Here is a 14,895-nt window from a genome sequence, read left to right as displayed (position 1 = left end):
TCACTCCCAATAGCATTTTTAACAGGACTGCATTAAAAGTATTTAATAATTTAAAAGTTATTGCCTTAGGGAAGAGGAACTGGAAACATGGTTACATAGATGCATTTAAATCCTTAAAAAAGAACAGTTTAAAAGTTTGTTGCATAAGAGTTTAGACCCTGCTAGAGACCCAGTGCCCTGCCAAAGATACACATGCATGAATAATTAAATACAAATTCACCTGAATAAATATTTGTCAGTTGCTTCAGTATCAAAAGAAAAAATTTATTGATTCCTTCAGTTATCCATTTTTTTTAAAGTGAACATATTTTAGAAATAGCCAGGATGATCTAACCATTTAAGTTGGAGGCACATTTAGAGTATAAAATCAATACCCAGAAAAATATTTACAATGAGAGATAGTTCTACCCCTACTTTTTTTGAGCCACCTTAACTTTCAAACCCTCAACAGTACTGCCAATTACTAAGAACAGTTTTTATTTTCAAAAAGGGCAAATCTCTTTGAAATTAATGTGAAAGAGAAGAGGCACTGTAGTTCTAAAACTCAAACTATAATTTTATGTAGGTTCCTTGAGGGGAAGGACTGTTAGGTTTTTGTCCTCGTTTCCCCAGTAGCTAATATAATTTCTGGCAAAGAGTAGCCACTTATAAAAACTTGCTAACTTCTGCTAACTTTTTGCTAACTTCTCAGTTGACTGCTAAGTTCTCAGTTACTAGCATTTGCTACCATAATATTTCCTCGGAATTATAAGAAAGGCTTGCTTGCAAGGATTTACCTAGCTTCAAAGGGAGGGTGGGAGGGGAAGAATTTTATGGTTATTCTGAAACATTATAATTGTTTAATATAGGTAGTTAGATGGTTCCATGGAAAGAGTGCTAGGCCTGGAGTCAAGAAGACCTGAGTTCAATTTCAGTCTTAGACATTGTTAGCTGTGTGACCCTGGACAATTCATTTAACATGTCTATCTCAGTTTCTTCAACTGTATAATGGAAATAATACTAGCACCTATCTTGCAGGGTTGTTGTGACAATATAATGAGATATTTGTAAAATGCTTAGCATAATGTCTAGCACAAAGAAACATTAATAAATTCTTATTCACTATTCACAGGATTGTTGAGAAGATCAAATGAGATATTTATAAAGCATTTGCCAGAGCGTAGGCACTTAATAAATTCGAATTCTTTCCCATCCACCCCCTTGTCAGCCAGTCTTCAAGAATGGCAACATTAACAAACCCTCATTAAAGGGGGAACTGGGTCAGTTTCTGTTGTGAGTCTGAATGTCTCACAAATCCCTAAAGAATACCATTATTTTCTTTATTGTAGCTGACTACACCTTCACATTTGCATCTGTAATCTAGTACTTTAAAAACACACTGACTTTTCACTTGGTTTTGGATAATATCTAGTTGTCATTTTCTCTAACACTGAGTAGGATTGTACATAAAAAGAAACAAAGAATAATGTGTACAAAAGGATCACAAGTGAAAGGAGCCAGTGTAAAAATCCAGCCATACCCTGGAATTCAGTGAAGATAAAGAAATCCCAGATTTAAGTTGTGAGGGGTAGGGCAAAGGAGTAGGGGTAAGGATGGCAAATAAATCACAAGAGGAATCTGATTGTAATTTGTGAAAAGGGCTTGGTGTTTCAGTAAGATGTCAAAAGAGGGCATGAAAAGGAAAAGGGTAAAACCCATGGATAGAGATAAGTATTGCACAGAGTAAAAGCAATATTAAAACCAAAAATAATGACCCAATTTGAATTAGCAATGTTAAAAAGTCCTTCCTAGTTACTGTATGGCAAAGTTGGAAAGAATATTTAATCACTTATTAAGTGTCTTCTGTGCATCTGTTACTGCACTTGGTAAGTTTAAGATACAAACGTAAAAAACAAAACCATCCTCAACTTCAAAAGGCTCATATTTTACCAGGGAAAATCACTTGTACATATAGATTTTGTTGTTGTCATTGCTGAGTTGTTTAATCATGTCAGATTCTCCATGACATCATTTGGGGTTTTCTTGGCAAAGATGCCAGAGTAGTTTGCCATTTCCTTCTCCAGCTCATTTTACAGATGAGAAAACTGAGGCAAACAAGGTAAAGTGATTTGCTCAGGGTCACACAGCTAGTAAGTGTCTGAAGTTAAATTTGAACTCAGGGAATAAGTCTTTCTAACTCTAAGACTGGCTTTCTATCCACTGTGCCACCTAGCTGCCCCTTATAGAAGATACTAAGTGAATAAAAAGCAAATAGAAGGATAAGGATGTTGCAGGGTCAGGAAAGGATTGAGTTGAGCTTTGAAGTAAGCCAGGGATTCTAAGGAACAGAGATAAGCAGAAAGATTATTTATTCTAAATACAGGTCAGAGACAAGAGATGGAATGTCACTCATGAGAAATAGCAAATAGGCCAGCTTGACTGGACTGCAGATTCTAGGAAAGGGGGAAATGTATATAATTAATCTGGTTAGGTAAATTGGAGCCAAACTGTGAAAAGCATTAAATGCCAAGTAGAGGATTTATATTTGATCCTAAAGGCAAGAACAAGCCACTGGAGCAAAGGAGTGGCACAGTCAGATTGGTGCTCTAGGAATATCACACTGGTAGCTATGTGGAGGATGAATTGGGGAGGGGAAAGACTTGAAGAAGAAAGAACAATTAAGAGTTTATGGAAATAGTTCAGGAAAGAAGTAGTGAAGGTTAAAACTAAGATGGTAGTTGTGTAAATAGAAGGAAAGATTGTTGTGGCAGAATCTACAAGATTTAGATAGTAACTGAAGGTATGGTAAGAGAATGAGAGGAGTAAAGAATAGTTCTGAAATTGCTATCCTGGATAACTACAACATCATTTGCTAATGATCATAACAAAAAAGGGCATTAGGAAGAAAGGTAGCTTTGTGGTAGAAAAAAAGTTATGTTTTGAACATATTGAGAATTTTAGATTCTTACAGGGTAGATAACCAGTTTAAAAATGCCCAAAAGGCATTGTGGAGCACTTGAGTACAGGTGAGAAATTAGGACCCTGGGTCTGTCCATCTGGGATTATTTTATTTATTTGTTTAATTATTTGCAATTAATTGCAATTAATGCAATGAGGTTAAGTAACTTGCCCAAGTTACTGCCACACAGCTAGGTAATTATTAAGTGTCTGAGGCCACATTTGAACTCAGGTCCCCTGAACTCCAGGGCTGGTACTCTATCCACTACACCAATGAATGGCCCCCTAGGATTTTTTTATACAGAGATGATAATTAATCTCATAGGAGCTGATGAATCACCAAAAGAGAGGAAAAAATAGAAGAAAAGATGACCTAGGACAAAGGGGACAATGTAGGGGGCAAGACATAAAGGATAATCTTCTTTACAGATTAAGAATTTAGGGTGTGGATAAATTAATTATCCAAGGTCACTCTGCAAGCTAATGATAAGGCAGTGATTCCAATATAATTTTCTTGATTTTTATTCCAGTACTCTTTTAATTATATCACATTAAAATTCATTTTCAACTCAGTGTTTATTACAGCAAATAGACCAGATGATAGGTGCTGAAGATTACAAAATTCTTATCTTGGTTTTGAGTTTATGGCCTAATGTTCCTTTTGAATGCTCTTTTTCTTTCTTCTTTCAATGTATTCAACTCATTTCCCCTCCTCCCCCACCCAGGAATTTGGTTACTGGATCTGTTCTTTCTATTTCACGGTAGTTTGAAAATGCCTTCTATAGGCCCGAAACCTTCCAGGACAACAGGTTTCAAAGCAATTCAAACCTGTATATACCATATGAAAGGAAATTGAATGGAACCTATCAACAAGAAGCTAATAAGCTAATAATTAGACTGATGCTTAGCAAAGGGAGCAGAAGCAGGAAAACATTATACATATTATTAGCAATGTTGTGAGATGATCAACTATGATGGACAAAGTTCTCTCAGCAGTTCAACAATCAAGAACAATCCTGAGAGACCTGTTATAGAAAATGCCAACTACATCAGAAGAAAAAATATGGAATCTGAATGCAGAGCAAAGTATACTATATTTACTTTTTCAAATTTCTTTTTTAATTTTTTCTTTCTTTCACCATGTTTTTCCCCCTTAGTTCTTTTACAACATGACTAATAATAGAAATATGTTAAACATGATTATTCATTTACAACCTACAAAAGATTGTTTGCTGCCAAGGAAGAAAGGGAGTTACAAAAAGATGATTGTTGAAAATTCTCTTTGCATGTAGTTGGAAAAAATAAATTAAAAAGAATAATGAATACTACATTTAGAAAAGGATATATAATCAAAATGCTATCATGGCTTCCTCAAAATGGTAATTTCAAACTAATCTCATTTCCTTTTTTTTTTTATTTTTTAGACAAAATTACTAGCCTGGGAGATCAGAGGAATGTTGAAGCTATGGTTTACCTAACTTTTTGCAAAACACTTGACAAAACTTCTTTTGCTATTCGTGCAGACAAGAAAGTAAGATATGATAAGCTAGCTGGATTTGGACCTGATTGAATGACCAGAACCATGATTTAATATATGCTTAGAAGGAGATCTTCACTGGAGCATTCCATAGAGCAGGTCTTCACTTTTTTTTCCTCATTAATTTGGATAAAGATATAACTGGTATACTGATCAAAATCTACAGATTACAAAATTCTAGAAGGGACTGCTAATACAATGAATATTAGAGACAGGAACTGAGGAAGCTCCAAGGTCATCTAATATAACTCCCTCCTTTGAAATATCTAGAACCTGAAGCCTAGGGAGAATAAGTGACTTGAAGTAATTGACAGACATGGGATTTGAACCCAGGCCCCTTGCCTCAGAAACAGTGTGCTTTTACTCTGTACCGTAATGCCTCCCTTGATCTAGGACTTTGGGCCAAATCTTTAAAAATAAAATTTAAAAGAGTTGATTGTAAACTTTTATATTTGGATTCAAAATATCCACTTAAATATAGATGCTGAGGTACCACCTCACACATCTCAGACTGGCCAATATGAACAGAAAGGGCAATGATCAATGTTGGAAGGGATGTGGGAAATCTGGGACACTATATTGTTGGTGGAGCTGTGAACTCATCCAACCTTTCTGGAGAGCAATTTGGAATTATACCCAAAGGGCAACAAAAATGTGCACACCCTTTGATCCAGCAATCCCACTACTGGATCTATACCCTGAAGAGATTATGAAAAAGGAGAAAAATATCACTTGTACAAAAATATTCATAGCAGCCCTGTTTGTGGTGGCAAAGAATTGGAAATTAAGTGAATGTCCTTCAATCAGGGAATGGTTTAGCAAACTGTAGTATATGTATGTCACGGAACACTATTGTTCTATTAGAAACCAGGAAGGATGGGAATTCAGGGAAGCCTGGAAGGATTTGCACAAACTGATGCTGAGTGAGATGAACAGAACCAGAAGAACACTGTACCTAATAGCAACATGGCGGTGATGGTCAACCTTAATGGACTTGCTCATTCCATCAGTGCAACAATCAGGCACAATATTGGGGTATCTGCAATGGAGAATACTATCTGTATCCAGAGAAAGAATTGTGGAGTTTGAACAAAGACCAAAGACTATTTACCTTTGATTTAAAAAAAAAACACATTATCTTATTATGTAATTTTGCTATCTCTTATACTTTATGTTTCTTCCTTAAGGGTATGAGTTCTCTCTCATCTCATCCAACTTAGATTAATGCATCCCATAGAAACAATGTAAAGACTAAGAGACTGTCTTCTGTGGGGGGGGGGGGTGAGGGGAGGAAAGCAAGATTAGGGGAAAAAATGTAAAATTCAAAATAAATAAAACCTTTCTTTAAAAAAAATAAATACAGATGGCTAAATGGCCATTTATCTGAAAAGATCCAGAATTCTGGGAGATTGCAAACTCAATATGATACAACAGTGTGCTATGGAAGCTCAGAAAGCCCACATGATGCTAGGCTTCATTAAAGAAAGTACTGTTTCTAGCACTAGGGAAGTGATAATCTTACTCTACTCTACTTTGGTCAGAACTCATCTATAATGGGTTATAAACTATAACATATAATACTATATTCAGTTTGGGGAGCAACATTTCAGGAAGAACACTCAAAACTGGAGGGCATCCAGTAGAAGATGATTACTATGACTAAAGGCCTTGAGAATTTGTGAGATGAGGAGCAGTTGAAGGAATTGGGAATATCAGTCTAGAGAACAGAACACTTGGGGGTGAGTGGAGAAATGTAATTCAAATATTTGAACTAATGTTATATAGAAGAGGGACTAATTTGTTCTGCTTGGCCCTACAAGTCAGAATTAGGGGAAATTAGTATAAATGACAAAGGCAGACTTGAATTTTTTTTGTAAAATAAGAAAACAAAAATCCCTACAATTAGAGCTATCCCAAAGTGGAAGAAGCTACTTGAGGAAATAGTTGTCCTCATCCATCACTTGAGTTCTTCAATCAAAAACTGGATGACTGATAGTTGAGTATAACAAAGATAGGGTTCTTATTTAAGTTCAGGAGAGACAGGCTAGTTTCTCAGATCCTCTATGACATTGTCATTCTTTAAATTCTTCTTAAAGCAAAATTTAGCCACAACTCTACTTAATGAGATAATTTAATAATAGAGTTTATGGACTCTAATACAGGAAATCTGCTCACACTTTGCAAATACATTGCTCTAATTTAATGAGTTTAACAGTTTTTTCCCTGCTATTTTGCTGCAGATATGAAAGAGAAGAGTCCTTCAATCAAAATTGATGTCAGGGTTAAGGTCTTGGGCAAACATTAGCAAGCACTCAATAAAATAAATCTTGGAAACTACATAGCTTCTGTTTGTTAACTGATGGGACAATATGCACACACATGCTGAACAAACAAGTCCTAGAAAGCTTGGCAATCACAGAGAACACGACTCAGAAGGTTATTACAGGTGTGAAGCTGCAGGGCAGGAATGTGAGCATATCAATCTATCTAGAGAAGCAGGAAACTATTTTGTTCTCAAGCCACTGTGCTGAAGTAGCACAAACTACTTATTAAAGCAGAGCCTAGAAAATAAACCCATTAGCAAACCAACTACTATTTCATTTATCATTTGTTGTTATTCAGTTGTTTTCAGAAGTGTTTGACTCTTCATGACTCCTTTTGGGGTTTTCTTGGTAAAAATATTGGAATTATTTGCCCTTTCCTTCTCCAGCTCATTTTATAGATGAGGAAACTGAGACAAACAGGATTAAGTGATTTACTCAAGATCACACAGTTTATAAGTATCTCCAAGCCCAGTACTCAATCTACTTTGTTACCTGGCTGTCCCTCACATTTATCATTAGTCTGTGGCTAAAAAAAAAAAAATCAGTGGGCAGCAAATTTAACTAAAATATATGAAAATCAGGAAAATTATAAGTGACTATTATAAGCTAACATAGAAGTGTTGGCCACAGCAATTCATGTTAGGAGATCAACCATGTTAGGTTTCTTCATTGCTGAAATCTTATCTAATGACTTAAAGTGAACTTTACAAGCTAAAGTATGTAAACGTTTAAGTGAATGAAAAATGAAAATGAAAAATTTCCCCTCAGAGTTTATAATTCAGCCTAGAATTATTGCTATGTAAATTTTAAAAAGAACAGTTATTGAAAGGAAGAATTGAAGACAACTTTCAGAGAATGAATTGCTTACTAGAAGCTGCAGAAAATAAACAATTATATTTTTCATCTAGAAATGAACTCTTGTCTTGAAATAATAACTTAGATTTTCATAACATTTTAATCTTTGGAAATGTTTTTCCTAAATTATCTCCTTTTTGTCAACCAATCAATCAATCAATAAACATTTACTAAATGCCTAGTATGTTCCAGGCAACACTGGATCCTCACGCCAATCCTGTAAAAAAAATATTCCTGGTATTGTTAGCCTCACATTAGAGGTGAGAAAACAGAGGCTTAGAAATGGTCAAATAACTTGCCCATAATCACATAAATGGGACTATTGGATTCCCACTATAATCTCTCCTGATGACTTCTTCCATTGAACAAGGCTGTCTTTTAAGTAGAAAATGCAGCTTGTAAATCTGAATGTCCTATTTTACACTGCTTGAAAAATTTGCCCTCAATCCAGGAACCAACCTCAACATTAAAGAACCAAATTACTTTTTTCAATTTTCAAGAAATAAAAATAGCAGCATATTACTTTAGGTTATTTGCTTTGATCTCTAGGTCAAGATCCAAATTAAATTCACAATGGACTATAACAGAGTTTAAAGGGATCCAAAAGACAGATCACCCCACCTAGTCAAGGAACTTCTTAGGTCATATTCTAGTGAATGGAATTACTTATGTGCAATGGCAACTAGAACCTCAGATTATCAACCCTTGTCTTACAATAAGAGTAAGAGTACTAAGGGAATGGTATTATGCTGTTCTTACTCTTCCCTCCCACTTCCCTTTCCCCCAAACAACATACCATGCCCACATTCAATAAAATGGTAAGATGCTATACCAGGATCAATGAATGCTGTAGTTGTCACTATTTATCCCAAATGGTAGGTGTGGATGCAGTTAGCTTACAGCATTTTCAGAATTTTGAATTATCCACTCAATAGCAGCCCACCCCTGGAGCAACACAGAAAAAGATTTACAACATGGAGTGAGAAACTCTTCATCTATCACTAAAGAGCACTGGCAATAAAGCTGCAAAATAAAATAAAGTAAAATAAAATAAAAAGGCTACAACAGTTGAAAGAACAATAAAGACCTTACTTTCCCCACCAGGCTTTTAACACTTGTTCAGAAATAAGATGTTGTTCATTCAGTACTCACAAATACTTCCTTATATGAGCAGATGGTCCATTAGGTTCAAGATCTCATATACCAGGGGTCTTAATTAGCAAGCAGAATTTTCATTCACTTCCTTGAGATTGGGGAAAATAAAAGAGCCACCTCACTTATAACAGGCAGACAGTTCAGCAAAAGTCCTTGGCAGAGGAGGCATTGGCAATATTCTGATCTGGGAAGAGTGTTCCCTCTGCTTTTTTTTAGAAACCAAGACAATGGGACCTAGGTATTCAAGTGGGAAGGGATGGGCAAGAGAGGTGAAGCTCTAGAGGAGATTTTCTACCTTCAAAGCATGTACCTACTTGTCTCCATGAGCCTTATTAGAATCTTAATAAAAATCATATCATAACACAAGTTTTCCACCCCTGTTATATGTCAACAGTGTTCTAAACTCAGGGTTTTTAATCTATTTTAGTGTTATGGACCTTTTTGGCAGTTTAGGAAGTCCATGGAACCCTTCTCAGAATATTTTTAAATATATGTCATAAAATGCATAGTATCACAAGAAAAGCAATTGTATTAAACTATAATTATCAAAATAATTTTTAAAAACTAAGTCTACCACCAACCCCAGGTTAGTAGGTTGATACTACTCATTGGCCCAACTTAAAAGGAAATTATTACTATAATGTTAAATGGTTTAAAAAAAAAAACCAAAATCCACTACAGCTGTTGAGTTTAACTGCCAAACAAGAGAAATCTTCTCTGTACCAAAGCTTCCATACAGCAAGCCCTAAAATAAAACTGTATGGATTTAGAGACAATTAGCATCCCTCAGTTTTCTGAGGCACTTTTAAGAGTTCAAAGGATAGTGCTTAATCCAACTCTTTAACTGCAGTTTCCCAAAGTCTGTGGAAAAAGCTTGTCTAAATTGCCTGAATTTCATGAATTCTAATCTCTCTAAAAATAGAGTAAACTTATCAGTCTGTGTGATGAGGTGGAAAAAGTCCTGCAGTCAGAAATCAAGCTTTGCCCATTTACTGCCTGCATAACCCTGGAGAAGTCGTCCAGCTTTTTTGAGCCTTACAATCAGACTAGATGACCTGAAAGGCCCCTTCAAGCTCTAAATCTAGTTCTTTAGTCCTAATATTAATGTGAATAATGTTCTTCAACTAGTTTGTGACATCAGGGTTGGGGGAATACAGAATATGATTGACATTCCATTAACTCTTTTTTTTTTAGGGTTTTTTTTTTTGCAAGGCAAATGGGGTTAAGTGGCTTGCCCAAGGCCACACAGCTAAGTAGTTATTAAGTGTCTGAGACTGGATTTGAACCCAGGTACTACTGACTCCAAGGCTGGTGCTTTATCCACTGCGCCACCTAGCTGCCCCCCCATTAACTATTGAAAAAAGAAATGATAATTTTTTTACATGGGAAGATAAGCCTGAGAAGTGATAAGAATGGAGACTAAAAGCATGGAACCTGGGCTACTAAATAATATACCTTGGATTTCTAAGTCTTATCTATTCCAGTGAGCTCATATATAATAGTACCTCACATAGAGTAGGAGTATTAGGAGAGTCTATCATTACCAACTCTTCCAGTTACTCCTAGCTATCTTTCAGTGATGGTCTTAGATCCCTATGCTTCTAGATTGGAGAAAAAGAGGGAACCAGGAATGGTATACTAGGATCCCCTCCATAGTCCTTTCCAACTCTGGTACTACAAAGCACACCACCTTCTGCCTTAATAGTTCTGATCAGATGGTGCTTCCTGCCTGCCATTGCTCTAATTTCATCAGAATCATGATACAATGGGGTCAGGAGTTCTTAGGGAAAATGTTTTTGATGGCATTAAATATGAAACTATTGGAAATCTATATTGTTCTTTTTGAGTTTGTTAATGAAATATTCATTGAGCCTGTAATATTTCAATAGCAGCTGATTTGGAAGACAGTTGTGCTGAGGTCCTAAGCTTACTGGGCCTCTATGTTGACCAACACACTCTCACTGAAGTCTAGGTCTGTAGGCACCCAAACAGTTTTTTGAAGTAACTAAAGCATTAACTGTATTGTCTAGAACTTTGCTTGGTGGTAATTGTGACTCTTGGAACTTTGTGCAAGAGAAAGACAATGATTAAGATATTTCAAACCTTGAATTTTAGCAATGTCTGCATCCATGACCTTATAGCTTATAATACATACCTTCCTTGCATTGGATGATATGGTATTTGCCATTAGGCTTTCCAAGTAGCTGCCTAAGCTAAATCCCTTCACAGTGATGACTGCTTCATGTGTCAGCACTGTCCTATTGAGGAGCAAACCGAGAAGAATTCACTGGCATTCAAAGAGACAATATTTCTCCCCCTGTCCTCACCCTCCAGTTTTGATTCACAAAATTTAAATTATAATTACTTACATTTCAGGATTATCAGGATGAGGTGTATACACCAACCTCTCATTCACCAACACCAAATTTGTGAGTGTGATCTTTAAAAAACAAAAAGGAAACTTCCATTTTACAAATCCCTATTTTTATCTCTCCCCAAGTCATAATTCATCAACTGCCTCTGTTCTGTCTCTTTAAATAACGGTACTTTTGACACCGGAGCAGAGACAGCATTTGGTCATTGGTACCAATAGTCCCTAAAAAACCCTGGGGAAGTTATTTCCTAGGTGTTCCTTTTTTGCTGACTTATACTTTCTTATTTTCCCTTTTGAGAAGGCCTTTGGAATATTTCCAAACTATAACCCAGAAGTTCCAGCAGTTGGGAAAAGGATAAAATATTCTTCAGTTCTCAAAGGAACGAGTTAGCTATTTTTCACCACATATATCCAAAATCCATTCTGTACTACAACTGCTCCCCAGGAACTCAAGAGGGTATGTTATATAAACAAATCTTGTGACATTTGAGTTGATATCTACATTTTAAAAGTAACATGCTTTGTACCTATGCAAAACTTTCCATTAATGATAGTCTGAAAAGCTATAGCTTTGGAACCTGATAGCTTTATGAGATTTTTCAACCCTCTTTAATGCCAACTCCAGATATCATTTTCAAAAGTAATCAAAAGTAACATAAGCTACTGGCAGTACTGAGATCATATACAACCTATAATTAAGGGGGTCTCACAGCCCTAAGAAAATCAAAACCAATCTCTCAAGGAAAAGATTCAGGTCTGAAGTCTCTAATGAACTTAGAATTGTCACCTGGACAGGAAAGGCTTAAAATGAAATTCTGAAGATATAAATTAAAAAATTCTTATGAAGAGGAAAAGACACAGTTACCTGAAGAGACTAATGGTTATGTCCAGGGAACTCAATGACCAACCCAAGATTTTGAAAAGATATAAAGTAAACAAAGGCTAGTGAATGAAATGGAGGATGAATACAAAGGAATGACAGTGTGAAGAATAAAGTTCAGGGGCTAAGAGTTAGGAAATCTAAGAATCACAAAACTGGGTTTTTGTTTTCTATGCTGGGAAAAAAGGAAAATCAAAGAAGGGAGAGCAAGAATGCTCACTGTTAATGGAAGGATAACAACAGCAGGGATAAGGCAAAACTACAAAATTCTTTTATTTCTATTTCCTCTGCCAAGAACAACTTTTGGACTAGAAAGGGCAAAATAAAAATGTCTAAAGGAATCTGACACCATAATAACTAAGAAGATAGAGAGAGAACTAAGATTCCCCTGAGGAATTTATATCACTAGGTCTACCTAAGTCACAACCGCCCAGATACTTTCAAGTGAGATTTGAAGGTTCATAACCAGCTAAAGAGATGCCACAGGATAAAAAAGAAAATGTCTTGGTTTTCAAAAAATGGAAAAGTTATATATTTTATATTATATAATATATAATAATTGTATAATATAAAATGAATCATATATGGAAAAATTACCAAATATCTAGAAAAGTAAGAGATGGTTTTAAGAAGCCAACACAGCTCATACATCATGCCAGAATAATCTCACTTCCTTTTTTTTTCTGATAGGGTTACCAGAATGAGAGATCAAGAACATGCTATAAATAACATTTACCTAGAATTTTAGTAAAGTGTTGACAAAGTTACTCATGAGTTTCTTGTGAACAAAATAGAGCAATGTGGGATAGACTAAAACGAACAGGTAGCCAATAATGATTGAAGATAAACTTGAAAGAAGATCCCAAGTGGAATTTGTCCTTGAATCTATTCTGATTAACATTTTATTAATGTTTGGGGGAATGGACACTGAGAGAATGGAATTATTAATATTAATGATCAAAAAAGAAAGATGAAAGTCAGTGAAACATTTTTAATGCACAGAAGAGAATAGAAGGAAATTCAGAGGGAGACATTGACAAGCAGAGCAGTTTTGAAACCAATATGTTGAATTTATTACATACTTTAAAAAAATGTTCATTAGAGATTCATGATTTCATATATGATACTCTTTCTGTTCTTTGTATGTGGAAATGTTCTCATTTGTTGGTGCTTTCTAAATTCAGAATAATAAGAAATAAAAATTATTTTATAATAAATATTTTTATCAGGGATTTCCATAAAGGCATAGATGGCACGATTATCAAACTACCAGATGAAACAAAACTAAGAGGGATCACTAATATTCTAGAGGACAAAGTTAGGAGCCAAAAAGACTTTGACAGACTAGAACACTGGGTCGAATATGATAAGAAAAAAATGTAATGGAGTTCAGTTTTATACAATTACTGAAAAAAAGCATCTTCAAAAAGACAAGATGGGAGAAACAGAACTATAAGGCAGTTTAGCTTAACTGGAAAACATTAGGATTTGGTGTAGTTCAGTTTGAGTTGACATAGGCATATGACATATTGACAAGGCATAAAAAGCAAATTTAATCTTGAGATTCATTAAGAAAGACACAATTTTCAGGACATGGGAGCTAATAGTTTTACCATAGTCTGTCATATTCATTCCACATCTGGAAGGTTATATTCAGCTCTTGACATCACATTTTTAGGATGGACAATGATGAAGCTGAAGATGATAACTCAATGGATATGTTCATCCTAATTTTACAAATTAAGAAAATAACATTCAAAAAAGTTTAATTGACTTGCCCATGAACACAACTAGTGTCAGAAACAAGATTTTGACTAAAGAACATCTGGAGAAGAGTGGTCAAGGATGGTCAAGGACGGTCAAGGATTTTGAGACTAAAACACCACAGGACATGCTGGAAAATAATTGATAACATTTAGTTGGGAAAAAAGACATGAAGGCTGTCTTCCAGTATATAAAGAATTGTCTTCTGAAAGAGAGATGAGACTTTTGATCCCAGAGGGAAGGACAAGGAAAAAAGATTAAAAGTGGCTAATGAGTAAATTTAATTTGACATATGGGGAAACTTCCTACATTTAATACTATCCTAAATAGTCTTCCTTGAGAATTAGTGGGTTGCCTATTGTTAAAAACTTTCAAGCAAAAGACTTGGACCCATGAAGGAAATTTTTGTACATGCATGGGTTAGACAAGATAGTTTTAGGAGTCCCTTCCAACTCTGAGATTCAGAGATTCTGTAATCTTCAATTACTATATCTAGAACTATCAGACTATTAAGGTTAAGATCCTTTAAAATTTTTAATTTTATTGATAGTAGTCTTAAATTCAAGACTCCCATGAAGATGTACATTTTTATGGTTTGCCTCAAAGTAGGGATACAGTCATTTTCTTTCTGTTTTTTTTTTCAGAAAAAAATAACTGCAACCCAAGTTCATGCACTTTCCTCATCCTTTTGTCCAGAAGATATATAAGGCAACTGTTGTTTTTCAAAAATGAAACAACAAAAATTAGTTCTCAAAATACTTCTGAATATCTTTAGTCTGTTCACTAAGTAGAAAAACCTTCTTAAGTCAAAATTTTGAGAGTTCTTTGGAAATAAAATGGTTAACTTTATTCTTCCAAAAAAAATTAAGATCTTTCCAAACAGTTTATTAACTTACATTAGTAGAACACAGTTCCATTTTCTTTCCCACTGGATCTACAACAGAATGCTCTTTAATATATGTCAAAGTTCTATTGGTTCCCAAGACCTGAAAGACAAAAACCCCTTAGTGCTGGAAAAATGGATGATAGAAACTCACAGGCAGAAGGCCAATGTATTAGTATTTAAAGA

General features: G+C 35.1%; 1 protein-coding gene across 4 annotated transcripts in view; it reads right to left on the bottom strand.

The window, feature by feature from the left end:
• PRELID3A (PRELI domain containing 3A) overlaps positions 1–14,895 on the bottom strand; it is a 30,421-nt gene that overhangs the window by 3,493 nt on the left and 12,033 nt on the right. For 2 of the 4 annotated variants that reach the window (XM_074199502.1, XM_074199500.1), the window contains 3 exons: positions 14,723–14,812; positions 11,178–11,248; positions 8,509–11,066 (listed from right to left, as the gene is read on the bottom strand). In XM_074199502.1, coding sequence (XP_074055603.1) covers positions 10,835–11,066; positions 11,178–11,248; positions 14,723–14,812 — 393 coding nt within the window. In that variant the 3' untranslated portion in view covers positions 8,509–10,834. Of the gene's footprint in view, positions 1–8,485; positions 11,067–11,177; positions 11,249–14,722; positions 14,813–14,895 lie in introns of those variants that run through there. The other 2 variants (XR_012471198.1, XM_074199501.1) reach the window with 2 other exon arrangements.

Source organism: Macrotis lagotis, chromosome X (assembly GCF_037893015.1).
Source record: "Macrotis lagotis isolate mMagLag1 chromosome X, bilby.v1.9.chrom.fasta, whole genome shotgun sequence".
Lineage (NCBI taxonomy): Eukaryota > Metazoa > Chordata > Mammalia > Peramelemorphia > Peramelidae > Macrotis > Macrotis lagotis.
Note: the sequence above shows the minus strand (reverse complement) of the source record. Positions and strands in the feature narration are given on the sequence as shown.